The following is a 22,959-nucleotide window of genomic DNA, read 5'->3' on the forward strand; positions in this document are numbered from 1 at the left end:
GATATCAGAAAAAAAACTTTGTATTACAGGCAAGGGGATGTTGATGAAACATAACGTGTTACAGGAAGTGTATCTACAATACACTAAATTTGATCTGTTTGGCATTGAACGAGCAGTATATAAATTACACAAGAAGAAATAAATCTCACTAACAGGGAAACCTTTTGTTTTCGAAATTATGGAATAAGAAAAGAACGTCAATAAGATTTAAAGGGTAGTCATGATTAATTGCTTGTCAGGGCCAAACATGATGGTAGCCCGAGGGATACGATGGTTTAGACTTAATCAAATCTAACGCTGGATGTTATTATGTCAACATGTGAACGATGTTTGGCCGATTTTACACAGTGACGAGCGAACCATGGCAACCATTTCACATAAGCTTCGTTTTCTACCTTTCACCACGTAAACCGAAGGCGTTGATTGACAGAAGTAGCAATTTCCCTGTTAATTCCAACAGCTAAAGTATCGGCAGAATCCAGATGACGTAGCAGCCAGAATCAATATCCGACCAACAGCGCGTGGCACGAGCATCGTGCAGAGCAGACGGCATATGAGCAGACGACAGGTATTCCACTCAGTGGAGTCTTGAGGATTCGTTTACAGGGAACTCATATTTACCACTGTAACCACTTTCAGAAAAGGTAGGTTACCTTTATATGTAATCCTTAACGAAACCTTCCTATGGCGGATGTTAGCCACCAGCCTTCAGAGCCGTTTGATTGGTGTACGTGCTTTTCTCTCAATACAATATGGATACGTTGACATATATGAAAGACAACAGGCAATATCTGGTTGCTGTTGAATGAATAATACATTTAACGTCGAAAGAGGAGGAACCAACTGCTTATACTCTTTGTTGAGAACAGCAAGGGATACACTATAATGTGAGTCAACGTAAGTATAAATTTCCAGGATTTTGTTCCTCAGTCCACTGAAAAATAACTGGGTCATGCAATATGATGTATGCGATCTTCACTGAAGTCACACTGAGCTTGCTTTAAATGTAACACTCATTAAGGTAAAATGTTGTACACGTTAATCTTATTGAAGATACTTGCTGTAAGTTGTCTTCAGCGAGCCATGCTTTGATGAGATCGGGTGGTTAGTCTCGCTGACTTGATGCATGCGTTATACCTATGCCCGTAGAACATATTTGAGGACTGCAAAACCAAGGGCTCACTGACACGGTTGACATGTTATCGCATCCCAAATGCGTAGATCGATTTTCATGATGCTAATCACAGGATTGTCTGGTCCAGACTCGATTTATTTCTACTTGGAAACTGCGGATTGCGACAATATACAGCAAACTAACAAAGAAAAAAAAACAAACAAAAACACAGACAATTATATGTGTTGTCGTTTCTGGTATTAGTTTAAAATGGGAATTGAAATATGGCGTCAAATTATTTTTTCCGAAACTTCTCCAAATCTACTGTTGGAGAGTGTTGGCTGTCAGTTCAATGTAACACCACTGTCATCATACAGATTTCGTTTTTGTTAATGTCTCTACTACTACTACTACTACTACTACTACTACTACTACGTAGTAGTAGTAGTAGTAGTAGTAGTAGTAGTAGTTTCAGAGAGAAGTTTACCTTTATCTGTACTTCCCGAGAGGAAATTGGTCTTGAAGAACAAGGACCTTAAAACACGGGCATATTTTTGGTCATTTGAAACGTAGTTAGTTAATATATGCACCAGCATCGTATGCTACATCAACAAAACGTTGACATGATTTTATATTAAGGCGGTGGTCCTACTGTGCAGTGTTACACTAATATTTGAAGCGCGAGGACATGTTTTACTGTCTCTCAACACTGGTTTCAGTATCTGTATTTTCATTTCAAGATGGTGCACTCTCTGGACGTCAAACGAAAGTTACTGATGGGATGAAAATTATGAGAGGCTTCATCATCACCCCGATCCCGCTCCAAGAGCCAATCACAAGTCGTAATTAATACCGCATGTGCATTTTACCTGTGAAATTTGTAAAGCAGGTGTCTCCCCGTAGTAGAGGGGTGACAACTCACCTGCAATGAAAAGATCCGGGGCAATGTATCATGGGATGCTCAGCATCAATGGAAGCAGATCAGTCCCTAGCCTGGCCACCAGCCAAGCTGATCTACCCAAACATCATTGACAAGCAAGACAGGATAAATCCTCGGAAGTGGACTAGCATTGTTGCCGCTGGTAATAAGGTAAGCTATTTGTAAATATATACTGAAAGCCAGAAGGAACGTCGATGGACGTCCAATGGCTTGTTGTCGTTGATCTCTCGTTAACCTTGCAATAGCTGTTGTGATCAGAAAACAAGTGAACGATTGCCATTCAAGAAGGCAATATATGGCTGAATGCATCTCGATTTCATTGTTCCACATTTCCTTTTCTCATACAAAAACATTTCTAACCTCAATCTCAAACACTACTTTATTGGGTGGGACAGACCACGATTCATGTTTTCCGAAAGCATGACTTACGGTTTATATTTGAAGCAATAGATTCAAACTCTCCATGGATACTTAAATCTCATTTCCAATATTACGACGTTTGTTTTTCACTACATTAAGTATTGAACGTGCCTAACTTCGAACTGTATGTGCCAGATACACGAAGGACGATATAAGAGAGAATGCTGAAGTAAGCTTAGGGAAGAAGTGAAGCTTTGGGACAGTGACCCTGTCTTTGTCGTCTTCCCGAAGCAAGGGTGTCCAGATGCCAATACCGTGGCGTACTGGAACATCGAATGTATTAGAAGGATAGATTACAGGCTTGCCACGGGGGCACATGAACGTGCAGTATATTCCCTTAAATAACCCATCTACGACGGGATGCATAGTTGCGAACCATTTTCCACATTATGTAACCATGTCCGGTCAGGAATTTGTTTTTGTCGATGTCAAATTGTGTAATGAATGAACAAAATACACAAGGCCTATATGACTGAATCCTGGACCGCCAAGGTGGGGTAATAGCCCCCTCTTTCTAACTCCACACATATGCTCTCGTTTAAGATCTGCTTCTATAACTACAGAACACTTCCATAGCTACAGAAGCAAAGCAGAACGTGCACTTCATCTATACAGTCGCATTCAGCGGTATGATGACAAGTGTATTCCCGAAAAGTTCACGTGTATGGACATTTGTTTCTTCTGTGAAATGACGTAATGCAGTCGAACATTAAACGCTGCAAGTGTTAGACCTGTACCGTAAGCGCACTACTTAGCTGTTCCCAGCTTCCTTATGACTGTGTAACAAGAACCATATGCCACACAGCATAAAAAGAAACAGGCCACTTCAGTCCCAGTTGAATCGATAGGAAAGAATAGTTTAGTAGAAGCCCATATCTGCAGCAGGCGAATACCTAAAAATGTCAGAAATCGACCGAATTTCTTGCAGTTTTCATTATTATGGCAATTGTGTTGTGCTTTCATCTGTGGGCAAAGGTAACTAGATGATGGTTAATCTAATGTAAAGGTAGACTAGATATTGATTTGGACGTTTACCTAATGTGGACGAAAACAGAATTTAGTGAAGTTTTTGTCGTTTTCACGCGACCTTAATTTGACAAAGAAGAGTATCATATATGTTTACCAAAGTAGGAACCCTTCACAAATTGTTCATACATTTCCTGGGGTGACTGACAGAAGAAAAGAATAGTCATGGTCTGGTTGGGGATGTACTTAATGTCCAGTTTATATATATATATACACGGGGTCACCGATTGCCGCCCAATTTGGCCTTGACGAAGGCCTCGTCTAACTCGTAACAGAGATGTTCAGCTGAATTTAAATCAGGACCAAAAGGCTGCTAAACCATTGTCTGGATGTGGTGATTGGCCAGGAATTGTGCTGTGATAATGGCGGTATGGCATTATCGTGTTATCGTGGTTTGACGGCATGTATTATGGTGCCCCCAGGTTTGTGTTGCACAAGCAAGCATTAAGATTTGATTTAAATGATATTGTTCGAGATTGAAATATGAGACACACGAAGTCACCAATATCATATAATTACCATCATTTGCCTTGGATTTGCAACATGATTTGTTCCAATTTACACTAAATATTTATTATTACCTGGCGTTGATGTTTATAATTACATAGTGTTTTATTTGTGCACAATATGAATGGACAGTTTTCACTTACATTGTGTGTGGATCCCTTATGGAAGATCATATGTATTAAGCCAAATGATTTTAACATTGCCATTTGCATTATCAAGGACATTTCAAGGTGTTTAAGCCTTAGAACTTTACTATACTCTTAGTAAGAAGAGGAACGATTACAGTCAAGCAGTTTACTGTCTGTGCTGTTGTGTACGACGATGCTTGACTTTACAGTAATCGCCCTCCTAGGTTGTACATTGAATTGCCCTGATGTAAATCGTGACCGACGGCACGTCGCTGCTGTACTGTTACATAATTATAACTTTGTGTATAATGGTGAACATTATAATTGTCAGATCACGTTAATGTCCAATTGATTGACGTCCATAGTACATACTTCCGACGTCATGTTCTTGAAGGTAACCAATTACATAACATTGCATTTCTTTGGCTTCTTGGACCGCCTCCTTGGTTTAGTGGTTAGCGCTTCCGCCTGAATAGTAGAACGTCGCGGGTTTGATTCCTGGCCGTATCATACCAAAATACGTTAAAATGCGGTACTTGGAAATATGGATATATCAAGGACTGGTCGGCTCTGAGCCAGTATAATGTGTCTGAATGGGGTGATTGCTCTACAATGCAGTGATACGACGCCACAGTCAACTTAGAGTCACTAAACTGACCCTTAGTTGATCTGTCGTTGCTGAAACAGGTAACAACAAGTGCCAAGTACCACAAACCTTCAGCTCGTTGGGAAGCTTTTCTGTCCACATTGTTTCGTGGGTGAAAGTAAGATCATCGATATATCTAAATATCCCCGTGTTTTGATTTTTTTACATCATAACCGAACTTCCGGTTTCAATACACACGGTCTTAGTTCAGGAAGATCAGAAAGAATAGTGGGGGTTACGTGTCTCGAAAAAAGAACAATAGACTAAATAAAATTAAATAAAATGACACCCGATCAGATATAACTAGTGTTTATAGACGTCTGCCAGAGAGACGGAACACTGGTTACAAATAAAAGCTGTATGGTTGTTATAGCATTTGAGACAGTATAACCCATCTATGGTCATGAGTATGCTGCTTCTGATTCCAAGCTTCGTGCCGTTTCATGAGAGATATGACGCTTGCCAAGCAAACGTTGTACACGATAAATAACAGAATAAATAAATTTTTAGGGATATGCTAAACCTCCCCACCCATGTTAATATGTGAACTGTTAGGGATATGCTAAACCTCCCCACCCATGTTAATATGTGAACTGTTAGGGATATGATAAACCTCCCCACCCGTGTTAATATGTGAACTGTTAGGGATATGATAAACCTCCCCACCCGTGTTAATATGTGAACTGTTAGGGATATGCTAAACCTTCTCACCCATGTTAATATGTGAACTGTTAGGGATATGCTAAACCTCCCCACACATATCAATGTGTGAACTGTTAGGGATATGTTAGATCTCCCCTCACATATCAATGCGTGAACTGTTAGGGATGTGTTAAACCTCCCCTCACATATCAATGTGTGAACTGTTAGGGATATGTTAGATCTCCCCACACATATCAATGTGTGAACTGTTAGGGATATGTTAAACCTCCCCACACATATCAACATGTGACTGTTAGGGATATGTTAAACCTCCCCACCCATGTTAATGTGCGGCCTGTTAGTAATAGGCCTATGCACTGACGTAAATGTGTGGACTACACTATTTGCTATTTGCGGAACCTCCCCGTGCAATGAAATGTATGGCCTATTAGTAACAGGCACCACGTCCCTGCGCATTTAAAGTGTTAACTGATTGGTCGATTACCACCTCTATAGTCAGTGAGTGAGTGAGTGAGTGAGTGAGTTTAGTTTTACGCCGCACCCAGCAATATTCCAGCTATATGGCGGCGGTCTGTAAATAATCGAGTCTGGACCAGACAATCCAGTGATCAACAATATGAGCATCGATCTGCGCAAATGGGAACCGATGACATGTGTCAACCAAGTCAGCGAGCCTGACCACCCGATCCCGTTAGTCGCCTCTTACGACAAGCGTAGTCGCCTTTTATGGCAAGCATGGGTTGCTGAAGGCCTATTCTACCCCGGGACCTTCACGGGTCACCTCTATAGTCCTTACCCATCTAAGTAGTGCACTATTAGTGATGTTGACTGGTCCCCGCCCATAACAGGGTTTAGAAAATGGGTGGTATACAATGCTTTTCAACCCAGGTCACTGTGGTATCTTTGCGCTTCCGAAAATGTACAAAATTAGCAACATACCACACATCCTATCCTATCTCAGGGTGTGGACAGTTATTGGGATTCAATACGACGCGTGCGCTTCAAGGTGTGTCCCGTGACGGTACAACATATATCACATCCTATCTCAGTGTGGGGACAATTATTGGGATTAAGTCCGACGCGTGCATCTTAAGGCATGTGGCTAGTAACGGCCCTCCATACATCCCTTCCTATCTCAAGGTGTGGGCAAGTATTGAGATTCAGTACAGCGCGTGCATCTTAAGGCATCCATCTCGATGTGTGGACAATTATTTGTATACAATGCATCCCTACATAGCAGTGTGTGTTGTCATTTGGCCAATTACAATTACCTAAAGAATAATAATACTAACCGACCATGCGTTACAGTGAGTGAGGGAGTTGACCTTTACGCCTCACTCAGCAATATTCCAGCTATATGACGGCGGTCTGTAAATAATCGAGTCTGGACCAGACAATCCAGTGATCGATCTGCGCAAATGGGAACCGATGACATGTGTCAACCAAGTCAGTGAGCCTGACCACCCGATCCCGTTAGTCGCCTCTTACGACAAGCATAGTCGCCTTTTATGACAAGACCTATTCTACGCGTTACAACCTACATTAAACAAGGTACAGCAGAATCCAAAATATGTCGTACCTTGTACACAAATTCAAGCAGTTGTTATGATATAATCGATTCAACCTGCCATGTTTTCCGCTGAACTTTTCTGACGTGCTCAATTATTGGTTTACTGTACACAATGTTCCCGATACATGGTGAACTGGGCGATATAGGATAAACACACTTACTATGGAGAACTCACATTAACCTGTGTCAATTAATGAAATGCATTGTAAAGAACGATAAAGGTGGCTACCCTTGAGCACATTGCAAACAAGGGTGAAAGCGCTGCGTCAACGGTGTACATCTACGTATTCAATATAACGCCATTACAAGAGGCTCATAGAGTGGTACCGCTGTCAGTTATTGGTAATCGTTCGGTCAATGGCCCTAGGTGATATTCATGCTCACATGAAGCGAGACGTTCACACAGAAGCACATTTTTAAGGACCTACATTCATTACCGGGAATGGCAGGTCGTAAATAGTGAGGCTGAATCAATAATGTTTGTTTGCTAAGAGTGAGTGAGTGAATGCATTTTTACGTCAGTAATGTTTGTTAAAACGAATCTCTTGTCGTTCTAACACACTAGTGATCTGTTATAAGCAGCAACCCGTGGCTGCAGATCTCTGCAGGTAGGGTCACTTTAGAGTTGACCTCCCAGTGGTCACCCAGTCAAAGCTATCCGTCTTTGACTGTAGGACTATCACAGCGGCATTAGCAGAAGCTGATCATTTGCACATTATTGGCAATCGAACCGGGACCTCTGAGCAAACGCTTTCACGACAATATATACATAAATTTCAAGAAACATCCATCAAAACTAAGAAACTCCCCCTCACCCCCAAACATAAAGAAAATAAAAAAAACTTTAAAAAAACCTTCCAAAACAACCCCCAAAAAGCAACAGTACAAAACATTCCTCAGAAGTTTGAGTGTTTGGGCTAATGATTCACATGGTGTGTGTTTGGTATATCATCCTTACCACAGATTTCAAGTTTACTTTATGGGTTTTCAAAATATTTTCGAAATTACGGGTGTTAAGTTTCTTTTGTACGTCGGTTTAATGCTTCCTGCTGACGTCCACCGTGCTCAGTTATAAAGTCTGGGCCTCTTAGAGTGTATAATATTTCTCATTTAATTGAATATGAGTACAGTTCTGTAAATATTTTACGCTCATTATCAATAATCACGGGACCAATTATAGGTGTATTGTTGAAACGTAGAGTTTCAAACATTCATGGAAGCATATGGCGAACTTACATATATATACATGATGTGCGCGTAAACTTGCTTGTAATATACTGAATACATAGTATTACAATATCAGGTATCATTTACAAACGATTTGGCGACTTTGTTAACCACACTCCTCCTCCGGTAACCGACGATTGTATATATATATTATGTAAAATATGGATTTAATTAATTACGTTCAATCTTTAAACTTTTATGTATATATATTCGGAACAATTTATGAAACACTCTTCATCTAAATGTGTTCTGTTATATAAAATGAACGCATGCATTCATTATTTATATAATTAAATATGTGCATTCGTATACTTATCGAAGATACTTTGACAATTCCAAATGAATTGTGTGAATTACGGAAAATGCCAAATGAAAATAAATGACCGTTTTGAAAGAGCATTGATCCGCCGCACGGACAAATATACCAGCTATATGAGGACGAGCTGTATATAATAGGTCTCAAATAAAAGTGATTGTTATCGAGGGAATAGATGGGATACAATAATATCAGTAATGGTATCAGCCAGCCTGCCAAGCCACTCGATACCAGCAGGTGCCTTTCGACAGGCAAAGGTTGCTTAAGAGCAAATCACAGCCGGATCTTCACAGGCCATGGCGGTTTTCAGTCACTCAAGTCGATGTCATGCTCTAACAAATAATTTTTTTTTTATTTTAACACAGCTAGAGATGCTCCGTAGTTAGAACAAGGTGTAGCGTATTGACGAAAGACATTCTAACTGGTTTATTGCCCGCCCAGCGTCTTTTGTGTCATTGGCTGGTCAATAAACGACTTCCGGTTCGTTAGATGCACGCTGGAGTATCGCCATGACAACAAGATAGTATCGATCTTCACGTGATAGGAAAACTATCAATTGAACGACTGTATGTAGTTGTGATTTATTGTAATAGTGTAGCAGAGGGTTCTCAAGGGAATGACTATCCTACTCAGTAGCAATTATCATTGATTTTGTTCTCCATTTCATAATTGCGAGACAATGGGATTGCGTGACGCGATGGGTTGCCGAGCACAATAACACACAGAATTCAGTGAGGGCTTGGTGCTTGTTCGATAATCATACACTTCTCACACAGGCAGGTCTATTGAAAAAACTATAGGCGCATGTGTGAATGATTATTATATTTTGTAGTAACATGGCAAAATTTCGTCATTATTGTAAAATTCTCACAAATTCCGGGTTCGGGGTAAGTAAATAAGTGAATAGTAGTCATGATTACAGCGACATATAATATTTGATTATATATAGTGGGAGTAGTATGCCGCTTCAGCAGTAAAGCTGGGCATCACGTATCTTATCAAAGAGCATCCGGCTTGGTTTACCCAAAGTTCAGTAAGAATAATTGTCCCAGTCACTATTACCTGAAGACAATGGTCCCTGACAATGTCCTTACTTAGACAACATGTCCTGGTAGATAAGTATCACGGCGGATATTGTGCTCTTTAACGACAGACCCAGATATCGATTTGCGGGCGATATAATATTCTGATCATTGTGATAATGAGGGTAGCTCGTGTATATCCGTCATCTATAATAATTGAGTGCAATTTGTTTCACAAAAGAAACCTATCATGATTTCAAGATATCCGTAAATATAACATGTCCCTCTTTAATTTCAACAACATAGGAAATTCTTGACTAGAGGTTCCATAATAGTAACAGTTTAAAGAAAACTAAATTCTATGTTATTCTTCTTCTTTGCCGTCTAGGGGCGTTGGGTAGCCTAGAGGTTAAAGCGTTCGTTGGTCACTCTGAAGACCCAGGTTCGATTCACCACATGAATACAATGTGTGAAGTCCATTTTCGGTGTCCTATGCTGCGATGTTTCTGGAATATTGCTAAAAGTGGCGTAAAACTAAACTCACTCACTCATATCGTTGCCTTCTTCTCCTTATCTACTTTATATCGTGTTTCAGTATTGTCCCGGTGGTATTGTTTAGACATTCTTTGGCAGGACTGTGTTGTCCGAAGACACATGACCCTTGCTATGAGAAACCTTTACGCCCGTCTAAACTCTGAACGCTCACAATGTTCATACTGGATCACAAAAGGAAGAATTTTGACAACTCGTCATTGCTGTATCCAAGTGGCCTGTGTTGTTCGTGACACAACATTAAATAATTTACTTTATTAAGGACCAACTCCTTAGATTGTTATTGGTAATTAATTATGGCGGCACACTGGTATTGCCATGCACTGAAATTTTGATGAGTTAGTTAATCAACTTCGATTTAGATGAGCAATGATGTTTAAGAAGGAGGGAGCAGCATAGGTTCATGAGACTGGGTGTCGAAGTATATGTATGCAATTCATGACTAAACACACATATTTCACTCACTGTACAGCTGGGTTCTAATATATGCTTATATTATATGAGTTTCTACCGTAAGTACATGCAAACTAAGTCATACAAGGATGAGAGGTCAAACATCTCGCAAGGAACCTGACAGTGTGTTTCCTTGGTCTCTCAGTTTACATTATAATCATGAGGTAAAATGAAACTTGTATTCGGTGACTCATCCTGGTCAGAAACAACTCTATGCAGCAAACAGCAGTGCCTAAGGCCGCTGGACCCTAATGCCCATACATTTTCTCAAGATGCTGAAATGCTTGTATGAGATGTGTGTGTGTTAGAAAACCGAGGGTAACAGTTAAAAGCTCCTGCAGCATAGCATTTCGTGGTGAGAAGTCACTTCTGAAGAACTGGCCATACCACATCGTGACATAGCATAAAGCTTTATACCCAACCCTTAAACCATTGATGATGCCGTCAATATATTCTTGGATCTGCTCATTTCGTTGATTCTGCAGTCAGGACAAACACATTCTCATTACATGTACATAAGAGCGTGTTGGAGTAATGATGATACCGAGCGGATGGACCAGATGGAGAAGGCCGCCAAGACATTAGGGTTATGTTTTATGTAAGACAGACTACACGGACACTAATGACCATCATGAAGAACCTTAGGTAAACAAAGTATCCTTAAATGATTTATATTGACAACGTAATTGTACACAAGTAAGTCAATGCCCGGGGAGGTAAGTAAATACAGGACCCTGACTGATAATGTTGTGAGACGGCATGTTTAGTCAGACAGAGCCAATGTCACTGTAGTCTGGACATTCTTCTTGCATGGGTCTCTGATGATTCGACATATGCACACTCAACAAGACAATTTGTTTCAGTTATTCAAAACTGCTGGCCACTTTTTATGGCTATCACAGTTATTTCGTCCACCAAATTGAATCTATTTCTGAAGAAACTAGATATTATTTTGCTCTACCGTTCTATATTTATGTATAGGGTGAGTCGTTTCAGAAAGACGATTAGCGTCTCAACTGTGGACGCGAGAACGGACGATGCCTCATGATGCCTGGATTTGACATATCAAACTCTTATATTCCTAAATAATATATAATAAATAAGCATCTCATGCATGTGATATTTCACGTTATAAAAATTAGTGGGATCTAATGCATTTCACATGATTAATGTATATTAAAACAATAGGATTCATTGAACAAACAAAACAGGTATTAGTTTTCTCTATCTGATAATTGCGAAACAATAGGATTACGTGACGATTTTGGCGTTTGAAAATGTACAATCTTCATAAATTGAATGATCTCATATGGGAACAGACACACTGACGTCAACGCAGAAATTCACTACACTACTGGGTCCCGATCAGTGAAGCACTCGTAACTTTACGACCTGTCGTAACTCTGTAGTGTATCAGAGGCTTACGAAAGCCGTAACCCTGCGAACGCTTTGCCGATCGGGACCCAGTACAGTAGATGAACTCTAATGGTATTGCTTGAATATTACTAGAAGTTATGTATACCTTCGTACCTCACTCGGACCAATTTCTTGGATGCGGCCGATTGTACCCAGCAGGCCAACCACGTTTCTCATCAGCTGAGTCCTGGGCAAACGAAGGCTTCTATTGAAGAAAGTACTTATGGTTATATTTTAAGGCAATATCCTGTATGCCCAACATGCGTGGTTCAGTGTTCTTAATAGTATTTCGATAGTGGTGCCAAGTTATTGTTTGTCAAGGAGCGTCTGGCGACATACTGAGGAAGACATCGCAAAGAAACATGTTTTGAAGGAAAATGCGAGTGGTTTTCATATTTTAATGTTATAACAGATTCCCGTAGCTCATGAAAGAAAATATCATGTACTGAAGTGATGAGGAAGACTAACAAGCCGTAGAAATGAAAATGTTCTGATATTGATTTTAGCAAACGTTGCGGCAAACTGGAAGGATATTAAATATTGACAATGAAATATTGATTTTTATCCATACAGGGTGGAACAACTACCCTTTTAACACTGCCTCAGATGTAGAACGTGTGAAATATGTGTTACATAAAATTAGCAAAAGCGTGTCTTTTATGTAAAGATTACACCCTCCACCCCTCTCCCCCAGCCATGAAAACAATAACAGTGACAATCTGTTTGTCAACGATACTGCTTCTGTTTCAATGCCGCGTGTCTTGTTTGTTTGAAGCATGTGTTGTTGGTACATCATATTGCATTTAGTTATATTAATGAGTCTTTGTGAATATACATTTTTCATATACATTTCCTCATTAGGATTTAGGAAAAGGCATTAAACAAAGTTTTCTTGCTGCTAACATGAGCGTGTTTTCCCTGATTCCACGTTCACTTGTTAAGATTCTCAACATAGAGGTGATTTTTTCTTGAGCCCTTTATCCTCATTGATAATATTTCTGTATTGTTACATGGATACGTGATCCTGAGAGGTACGCTTGGTCTTGCCATTAGTACTGTTTCCATGTTGGTATTTGGTTCACATAGGTACGGTCACATTGCCGGTACGTAGTACACATAGGAACGGTCTCATTGCCGCCATGTAGTACACGTAGGAACGGTCACGTTGTCTGAATGTACTTCACATAGGAACGGTCACATTGCCGCCATGTAGTACATATAGGAACGGTTACATTGTCGATATGTAGTTCACATAGGAACGGTCACATTGCCGGTATGTAGTTCACATAGGTACGGTCACATTGCCGGTATGTAGTACACATAGGTACGGTCACATTGCCGGCATGTAGTACACATAGGAACGGTTACCATTATGTGACCCACAATGTATCCAAACTGACATATGTACCACATGGTTAATGTCTCCATATCAGCATTTGGTCCACAAAGTACGATCACCACGCTGGCATGTGATCCAGAAAGGTACGATCACCACGCTGACATGTGATCCACAAAGGTACGATCCACACACATGTGATCCACATACACAAGGTCTCCATATCAGCATGTGATCCACACAAGTAATGTCTCCATATCTGTATGTGATACACAAATGTACGATCACCATGCTGGTATGTGATCCTCAAAGGTACGATCACCATACTGACATGTGATCCACATAGGTAACGTCTCCATATCAGCATGTGATCCACACAAGTAATGTCCCCATAGCGGTATGTGATACACAAATGTACGATCACCATGCTGGTATGTGATCCATAAAGGTACGATCGCCAAGCTGGTATGTGATCCACAAGGTACAATTACATGCTGGTATCTGATCCACAAAGGCACGATTGCCATGTTAATGTATAACACACATAGGCCCGATAACCATACTGATATATAGCCGACATAGGTGAGATCACCGTACCCGTTTATGTGATCCACAAAGGTATGTTTACCTAATTGGTATGTGATCCACAAAGGTACGATTACCATATCGGTATGTGATCCACAAAGGTACGATTGCCATGTTAATACATAACCCACATAGGCCCGATAACCATACTGGTATATAGTCGACATAAATGAGATCACCGTACCCGTTTCTGTGATCCACAAAGGTACGATTACCATGCTGGTAGGTGATCCACATAGGTGTGATCACCGTACCCGCTCACGTGATCCATATAGATACTCGGTGATATCGATTAGTGAATTCTGACACTCCAGCATTCATGATGTTGATCACTGGAATGTCTGGTCAGACTCGAATGTTTACAGACCTTCGCTTTATAACTGGATTATTGCTGGGAGCAAAGCAAACAAACGAAGTCAGTCGAAGACCCTACCAGTATCACCCTAACATTAATGAAGGGTCGAACACCTGGTGTTCACCAAGTGTGTTTAATATCGTGCCACTGTGCTAGACCACTGAACGGTGACGTGACAATGTATTGGTGTTTTTAAACATAGAGTGTATTAACATATAATACCTGTATTCATCAGTTATCAGTGTTTGTTAATATAAACCACTTTTTAACTGCAACTGATCGATACACACACACAAATATATAGCGAGTCAATTGATATTTAACGTCACATCGGCAATATCGCAGCCATATCGTGATGAGAACACTTTTATTTATATCAATACTAACTGCAATAAATTGAGAACGGAAAGACCTGTCATCGAAGGACAGTAAACATACTAAACTACCACCGATATGAATATAAACCAGCATGTAAAAACTGAAATACTGTAAGTAAAGAAGACAATACAATATAATACACGGGCTATATATAGTCTGGTTCATAATTATTGAGAATTTTTCTTCTTACTTTGAGCTATCCTAACACCTCAACTGATTCACTGATTCTTAAAACTAAGTAATGGTGTAAAGGAGGTAACTCATCTTGTCCTACTGAGTATAGTAAAATTAGAGTTACCTCCCCTGAATTTGTAGCAGACGTCATTTTCCTCAGCACTGTCAACAATGTCTGCTGAAGATAAAAGGAGGTTGATTTTTGAGTTGTGTAATCAAGGAATTGATGATGTAAATACATTGGCAGAGAGAACAGGAACTCCTCTTTCTACTGTGTATAGGATTAGGAAGAATTTTAAAGAGGGAAAGGATTTTGGGCACCAGAAAGGAGCAGGGAGACCCAGAAAATTGGACTTCTCATATCGCGTCCGGCTGGGAATTTTAGCGTCTAAAAAGCAAAGGGCAAGCATCTCCAACATCAGGTATGAAATGATAGAAAGGGGATCAACAGTTGTATCAAAATCTACAGTTAGAAGAAATTTGATTGATCTTGGATGGGAGAAAAAGACTGGAATTCCTTCTCCTCTCATGAAACAAGAACATAAAGACAGGCGTGTTGAGTGGTGTTTGGCACATGAAAACTTTGACTGGGAAAATGTGATTTTTACTGATGAAAGCTCAATATGAGTATATCCCAATAATGTGAAAATATGGACAAAGTCTGCGTCAGCACCGTTGTATCGACGACCTAAATACAGCCCAAAGTTTCATGTATGGGGAGAGATATCCTTATTAGGAACGACCCCGCTGTGTGTGTTTGAGGGAAATCTGACAAGGCAACGCTACACTAACATATTAGATAATTTTCTCCTTCCAAGTGCACATGTGTTTTATGGAAATGACTGGATTTTGCAGCAAGATAATGATCCTAAACACACCGCAAAACATGCGAAGCAGTGGTTTCAGGAGAAAAATGTGACTGCATTACCATTTCCAGCATATAGTCCTGACTTAAATCCCATTGAGAACATTTGGGGGATGATGAAGGAATGTGTGAATCAAAAGGGGTTGACAAAAATTGAAGACATGAAGAGAGAAGTGGTCCGATACTGGGATAGCATAACTCACGAGACACTAACCTCTCTGATAGGAAGTATGCCTACCCGTCTTAGACTGTGCCGTGAAGCTCAAGGAGACTTGATAAAATATTAAATTGTTACCTACACAACATGAAAAGGTCAGTTTACTTTCACAATACATTCAATTTTATCTGATTTGTTCTCGTTTAATAATATGAAATGCTTTAGCTATTCTCAATAATTTTGAACCATACTGTATATCACCACACCAGGGACCATGGGGACTTGCAGTAAGTTTACTTCCTGCATGGACCCTAGCTGGATTTACATCATCCTTTCAGAAGCCAGCGATTGTCAAATTTAGCCATAATCAAAATCACAAAAGTCCTAAGTTTGAAAGTTTTGCACAAACATATAGCATGTGTCTTACTGGATCCATAACGTGACATCATAACGTACATCACTATGAAAGCTAATAACTTCATTTGCATCCACGTTCTTGTTCACATTCAGTATTAATGGAGATTTTAACTATATATTTCAGTTTGTTACTCTATGACCAGTACTTCTATGTTTTGCACCTGTATTCTTTGCATGTTGAATTAAACCGTTGGCTTTATCAAGTAAAAGATATTAATTGCACGTATGGGTTTCGACGATAAATACGACGATATTGTTTATAACGATCAATAGTCAATGTTTTTTTTAGATCTACAAAATTACATACACTATATATATAATACATGATAGACATTTGATCTATAAGAATCATGTGTAAATTCGCAAAGACCAAATACACTCTATATTTACTCCGTGATAGACAGTTTTGGATTACTGCTATAGTTATTATCATTAACAGAGGCAAATGTGTTTTTGTAAAACATACACACCATATTTACTGCGTGACCTTTTTTGATATTTGCATACAATGTGAATATAAAGCAACTGAAGCATATAAGCCCAGTCCATAATCGTGAAGTACTGAAGCGAAAATCGTCCCATCAATCAGTATTGAATTCAGCCAGGCAACTGGTCTGGTGATACCAGATCGGTTGGAAAGTTGACAGTCCAGAGTTTTCGGGATTACGAAAAAGCAAAACGAAGGTAAACAAGGGAAGGGAATGAATGTTTTCAATTCTGTTTCAGTCAAAGCTTTACGCATTATACTCAAAGTCAGATTCGTCCAAGACTGTCGAGTATGCAATCTTCTAAAACTGACCGTCCCGGAAGGTCGGGCAGGCGGGAGTTTGCAACAGCTATAGCTGTTTATGATTTACAAAACTCCTTCCGTAAGTATTGGGGTGATATTGCCGAGCAATAACCTTAACTTGGAAATACACCACCGTCAATCATCCCATTGAAACATTAATGAAAAAAGACATTATGTCAAATTTGGGAATGTTATCTTTAAGCCACAATATGGTCAGGATCAGCAGCTAGTGACATTGTACGTGCATTATGACGTCCAGAATTTCTGCTTTTGATGTGGATGTTTCTAGAATATATTGCCAGCACCAGTTACGAATAATACCAGGAGGAATAACCTAGAATGTCGTCAGACACATCACTGTCATTGTTTAAAACACTATCATTTGAAAACATGTTCTTACAAAAACAAAGAAACCATTATCCTATGAGATACTACCTTTTGTATTTGACATTTGAAAGAACGTATTTATTCCCATATGCACCATGAGAATGGACAGTGCCTCAAACTTTTTAGCCTGCGTCTAACTGCCCTCAATGTCTAGTCTGGCAGTAATTCATTCGTCGTGGTGCCATGGCAAGATGGATTTGAATAATCGTAGTTCTTTCCTAAATGTCATCGGCAGAATCTAAGATGGCATGGACATAATCATCTACAGCTCCCGTAAAAACTCCAGTTGACTCAGAAGTTGCTGAGACCCCCTCCTCTCCTTCATGCGTTTTTCAAAAACGTTTCACACAGGGATCCATTCCAAACAATGTTTCTTGGAAACCACTAGAGGTCGGCATATTGTTTTGGTAGTTTATGGTACAAAATTTAAGAACAAATTCCAGCGAAAAATGACCATACTCTTTATGGTGTGTAATTTTTAGCGTGTGAATGTATCGAAAACTACCCCGCGAACGAATAAAGAGACCATTCACTCTGCAACACTGGTTGCCGCAGCTGGTATATGCCTCCTCTATGCCATCATATACTCAGCCCGTAACATCGAACAGCTGAGGAATAACACGCCTCTGATTTATCACACTGGAACATGACAACTCCAACTTGACAAAATGTTTGTTTTGCCCACTTGTTCCCACATTCACATCACAGCCAATAATTGTGTAATAATCAAAGATTTGCCCTCAGGTTTTGCTTTAAGAAATGCTTAAACAGGTCAATGTTACACTTTAAAAGTGGTACTGTTAAAATAGTTTAGTGAACCGCGAATACACAATGCCAGTTAGAAAGTGGTTAAATGTAATATAAGTTATACTGTAAGTTGTTCATTGGTCCCTCTGGGCCTATGTGTTGATGTACCCTCGATGTTTGTTCATCATATACCAGACAACATAAGCAAACATCGAGGGTATATAAACTCATACACCCCGTGGGACCAGTGAACAACGTATTTATCTTACCGAACACCTCAATGTTAATTTTGAATTGTTTGAAGCACGAGTACAAATCTTTTTGTGGTCATGGCTAGATTTTGCGAAAAACAGATTTAGAGTCATCTACCTTCCACCGAGTACAATCGCATGACATCGGGAATTTCCGTACACCATGCGTGATTCAATGTTACCTGAGACAAAGGATTACTACCAAGAAGTGCCAAATGAGGTCGGCATTCCCATCGGAGTATATAGAAGTGCATCCTCGATATCTCTAGAGTATACGTTCCGGTAAATTTCCACTATACCCTGGATGCATCTACGGTTACCCTGGATGCATCTACGGTTACCCTGGATGCATCTACGGTTACCCTGGATGCATCTACGGTTACCCTGGATGCATCTACGGACCAACGAATTTATTACCTCCCATGGCGGGCATTTTTTATCCAATCAGGAGTCTACGCTGGGGAGTTGAGCGAACTAGTCACAACTCACTTTCGTTTCATAAATTATCTAAACGATTAAACTTGGCAGTACAAATCATGCAGTGGTATCCTGAAAGGGGTAGAAGGAATTCTTGAATATATAAGTGTGGGATCTGTCAATTTGTCTGAATGAGTTCCCAAAACAAACCTTCGAAGCTGCGACTGCTATTTTTGTTGACACTGGCAAGGTCACTTGTAACGGCGGCTACTGTGAGCATGCGGACCCAGCAATGGTAGGTAATAAAATTATCGGATTTATCGAGTTGTAGATGCATGCAGGGTGTAGGGAAGATTTATTGGAAAGTATACCCTAGGAATATTGAAGATGATGGCAATGTTACTCGCTTGTACACGGGCACATTGAAAATAATAGAAGAGCGCTCAGCAAATCAGAAAACATTAATGTGTGAGGTAATATAATGTTAATACACTTTCTACAAAAACGTATAGATTTCAGTCAGGAAATCTATGGCGAGCACACAAAATCAGCGTTCTAATCACTAAGCCACCACACGATACAGAAGTACATGAGTCAGTAATATACTGTGAAATGTAATCCCAGACATTATAAGATGAATCAGTTTGTGGGATATATGTACATATCAAATTTGCACTTCGGTCAATAGAGAACAACTTTCTGGTTATTTTAATGTACAGTAAAATTATCCTTTAATTATAGATCCGACCACTCTGTCAATATTTAATTGCTGTTCTGTTTCTACAACACACGACTTATCCATTGTTCTAGTACCACTTCTTTAAACACATAATGCTGATATAGCATTAGATTGACTCCTTTTTTTGTTTTCATAGGTTCCTGTCTCCACGCAATCTTCCTCGGGCGGGTTGTTCGTCGATCAAGAATTTCCCCCTAGCTTAAAATCTGTCTTCCGAAAAAAGAAAATAGAAAAAAAGATTACCTGGAAACGTCCTTCGGTGCGTCATTAGTACTTGATCTTCATTCAGATATTGCTTATTTGATCAAATACATGTCAAGATGCAAAATTATTGATAGCATAGCCTTTGTCAGAGTAATAATGTTGTAATAAGATGAAAACATACATGAAATGAGGATAAATTTTTCACGGTGTTTTCCAGGAACTTTCCAGAAAGCCGTCTTTGATAGCTGATGGCACAAGCCGCCATGACATGAAACAGGGCGACCTAAACGACTGCTGGTTCCTCTCGACGCTGTCTGCCATTGCAGAGAAGCCACAGCTTATGGCCAAGGTAAGTGCAGCAAGCAACATCTTCAGCAGAATGCATAGCTCATAGCCAATGCAAATGTCGCACAGGTGCCGTGTAGATCAGGATCCATGTGCTACAGAGCCAAATGATGTAACTCTGGATATTTCAGTTCATGGATCACTTGATGGTCTGGTTTGTTAATGGCCGCCGTCGCATGGCAGGGATGCTGCTGTGCAGCATCAGGCTAAAAATACAGACGAACAACATATTCAGAATAAACCACAGCTTGGGGTCGCGCTGCAAGTGTTCCCCATGTAATATCTTCAGGGGAAATCACAGCTCAAGGGCAAGATGAGTGTCACATTATTCATCATTTGCATTAAAAAACACAGCTCATGTCCAAGATTAATGTCACACATTGAACATCTTCAGGATAAATTACAGCTTAGGACCAAGGTAAGCACTGCACATAGCAGAATCGCCAGAGACAATATAGCTTTGAGCCAAGGTAACGTGTAAATATGTTTTATATAAATTAGGAATCCATGACCAAGGTTTGTGCTCCTTCCTTTCAACAAGTCCAGTTGTCAGAACAGTCAAACTTTTTGACATAAGCACTATGGAAGCTGGAATGGTCATGACTTTTATCGAGGACGGTGAGCATGTCTGTATGGTAGACCGTCTTCCAGAAGAGCAGACAATAGGCGGCAGATGTCATAGCATGCAATTATAAGTCTTCAACAAGTGGGATGCTGGAAGGGGATATTCTCTTCCATCCTGACAAAAGGACACTCCTCAAATCAGTGTTTACAATTCACGCTTGCGTCTTTGAACCCTTCATAATCCACGTTATTCTCATTAAATGCCACTGTCAGACTCCAATATGATCTTACACACGAACAGTCAATTTTAACCCGAACGATTTATGTAATGGTAGTTGTGAAGAACTTAAGGAACCAAGAGATGGTTTCTTAATAATGGGATGGCAAACGTGTATTAGATCTAGAAGATATTATGATGGGACATGGTATTATATGACATCATTTGCTTTAGTTCATGCGTTTCTATGAGAGGTTTACAAGTTAGACATCTAATTTATGAGGCCTGATACCTTCATTCTTTACACTGGAGATATTGTCTAATAGTAAAATCGTTTATTGTGGATATAACATCATATCATTGGAGTCTGTCCATATGACCACGAGTCGTTTGAGCAAATGCACATGATTCATCACCTCTAGTTTGTGTATGCTTTCCGTTGTGCTTAAATTGAAGACAGCACATGCTCAAACTTTGTGTAATGGGTATTCAACTTGCTAGCCCTAATCTTATTTTAATTGAATATAACAAAATGTTCACACAAATTAGAAATCAAATGTTTCAAAGGAATGAAACATAATGAATCTTCAGATATGATATACCTTTCAATTCATAGACCTTGTTTTCACTTTGAGAATTACAACTTTTACAAAATCATTTGGATGATGCAGTTTGCACAATCTGAATAAAAGTCATTTCAGGGATCTTCCACAATGAGTGAGTGAGTGAGAGAGTGAGAGCGTGAGTATGAGTATACACCTCTGTTAGCAATATTTGCGTCACAAATCATAACCATGTTGGGAATCGAACCCTGGTTTTCGGCGTCACGAGAGAACGTTTTAATCACTAAGCTAGCCCGCCGCCCTTAGAACACGGTTAGTGCAAGCTTAAAATAGAGCATTACATTTTCATTTTTTCATGAAAACAAGTTATTGCATTGATTTTCGTGTCGATGTCAGGCCGTGCTAATAATGTCTTTCATTCAATAATTCATTCTTCAGTGAGAGCTAACGAATCGGTGAATGGTTTCTACGTTCGCATTAACCTAACACGCATATCGTGGCAGGAGGTTAGTGAGAATATGCTTAACACAATGTGTTCATGTGGACACTTAATTGTCTGGGGTGGTATACAGGTAGGTATTTGAATACCTATTATTGAGTTGCGAATTGATAAGTGGATCATTTTTTATCTACATTTATGTTCGTTTGTTTTGGGCATTTGGAATGTTTGGGTTTTTTTGTTTGGTCCAGCTGTTTCATGATGTCAGTCACCAGACTGTGTGTTATATCAGGAAACACTTATTCAAACACTATTTGAACCAGCTAACTAACTCTTCAGCATTGATGCCTCGTGAGTTGTGGCCTCTTCGGTTCGTACCTTGCTTGGGAGGCCTGCTCAGTGAATTATTGCCTGCATACCGTGAATCTGGCCGTTTTGCCTAGTCGTCGAAGTTCCACTGTTACCAAAGCACAGCCTTGATGCTCATTTCACCTGAGTGTAGGGACTGCTTTATTTACGTACACATGACCATTAATATAGACGTAATCAATACAGGTCCTTTCGGCAAGTAGAACTTCTCTCTGTTGTAGTATTGATATTTTGACGCTCTCCCACGAAGCTGAATGATTGGGCCGAGCACGCACGGGCTCATGCTTGACACCTACTCGTTTGTCATGGAGTTGATGGCATTTGGTTATAAACATGTTCAGTATTACGTAAAATGTACGTTCATCTCTGGACATCTTTATGTTTTGACTACGTTGGTGTAGTGTCGTGATATCAATGTAAATGTCATTGAAATGTGAGTGTGTTCCGTGAGTCCCGGCGATTTAAAATGATATTCTAATTCATTTCTACTATTCTTTTTCTCCTGAAAAATCGCATGCGTATGTGAGTTAGTGAGTATAAATTTCACGCCGCCTTTAGCAACATCATAACACCGTCAGATATGGGGACAACAGAAATGGGCTTCAAGTATTGTATCCATATCTATACACCACTGTTAGCAATATTGGCTTCACACATCAT

The 22,959-nt window shown here is 39.8% G+C and overlaps 1 protein-coding gene across 3 annotated transcripts in view; it reads left to right on the top strand.

Annotated features, from left to right (window-relative positions):
- The first annotated feature begins 449 nt into the window (after nt 1-449).
- The window catches only part of LOC137276711 (calpain-2 catalytic subunit-like), a 34,786-nt gene continuing 12,276 nt past the window's right edge, over nt 450-22,959 (top strand). The window contains exons 1-4 of one of the 3 annotated variants that reach the window (XM_067808338.1): nt 450-897; nt 1,855-2,204; nt 19,735-19,857; nt 20,020-20,151. In XM_067808338.1, coding sequence (XP_067664439.1) covers nt 2,067-2,204; nt 19,735-19,857; nt 20,020-20,151 — 393 coding nt within the window. In that variant the 5' untranslated portion in view covers nt 450-897; nt 1,855-2,066. The remainder of the gene's footprint in view (nt 898-1,854; nt 2,205-19,734; nt 19,858-20,019; nt 20,152-22,959) is intronic. The other 2 variants (XM_067808337.1, XM_067808339.1) reach the window with 2 other exon arrangements.

The sequence above is a fragment of the Haliotis asinina genome, chromosome 3 (genome assembly GCF_037392515.1).
Source record: "Haliotis asinina isolate JCU_RB_2024 chromosome 3, JCU_Hal_asi_v2, whole genome shotgun sequence".
Lineage (NCBI taxonomy): Eukaryota > Metazoa > Mollusca > Gastropoda > Lepetellida > Haliotidae > Haliotis > Haliotis asinina.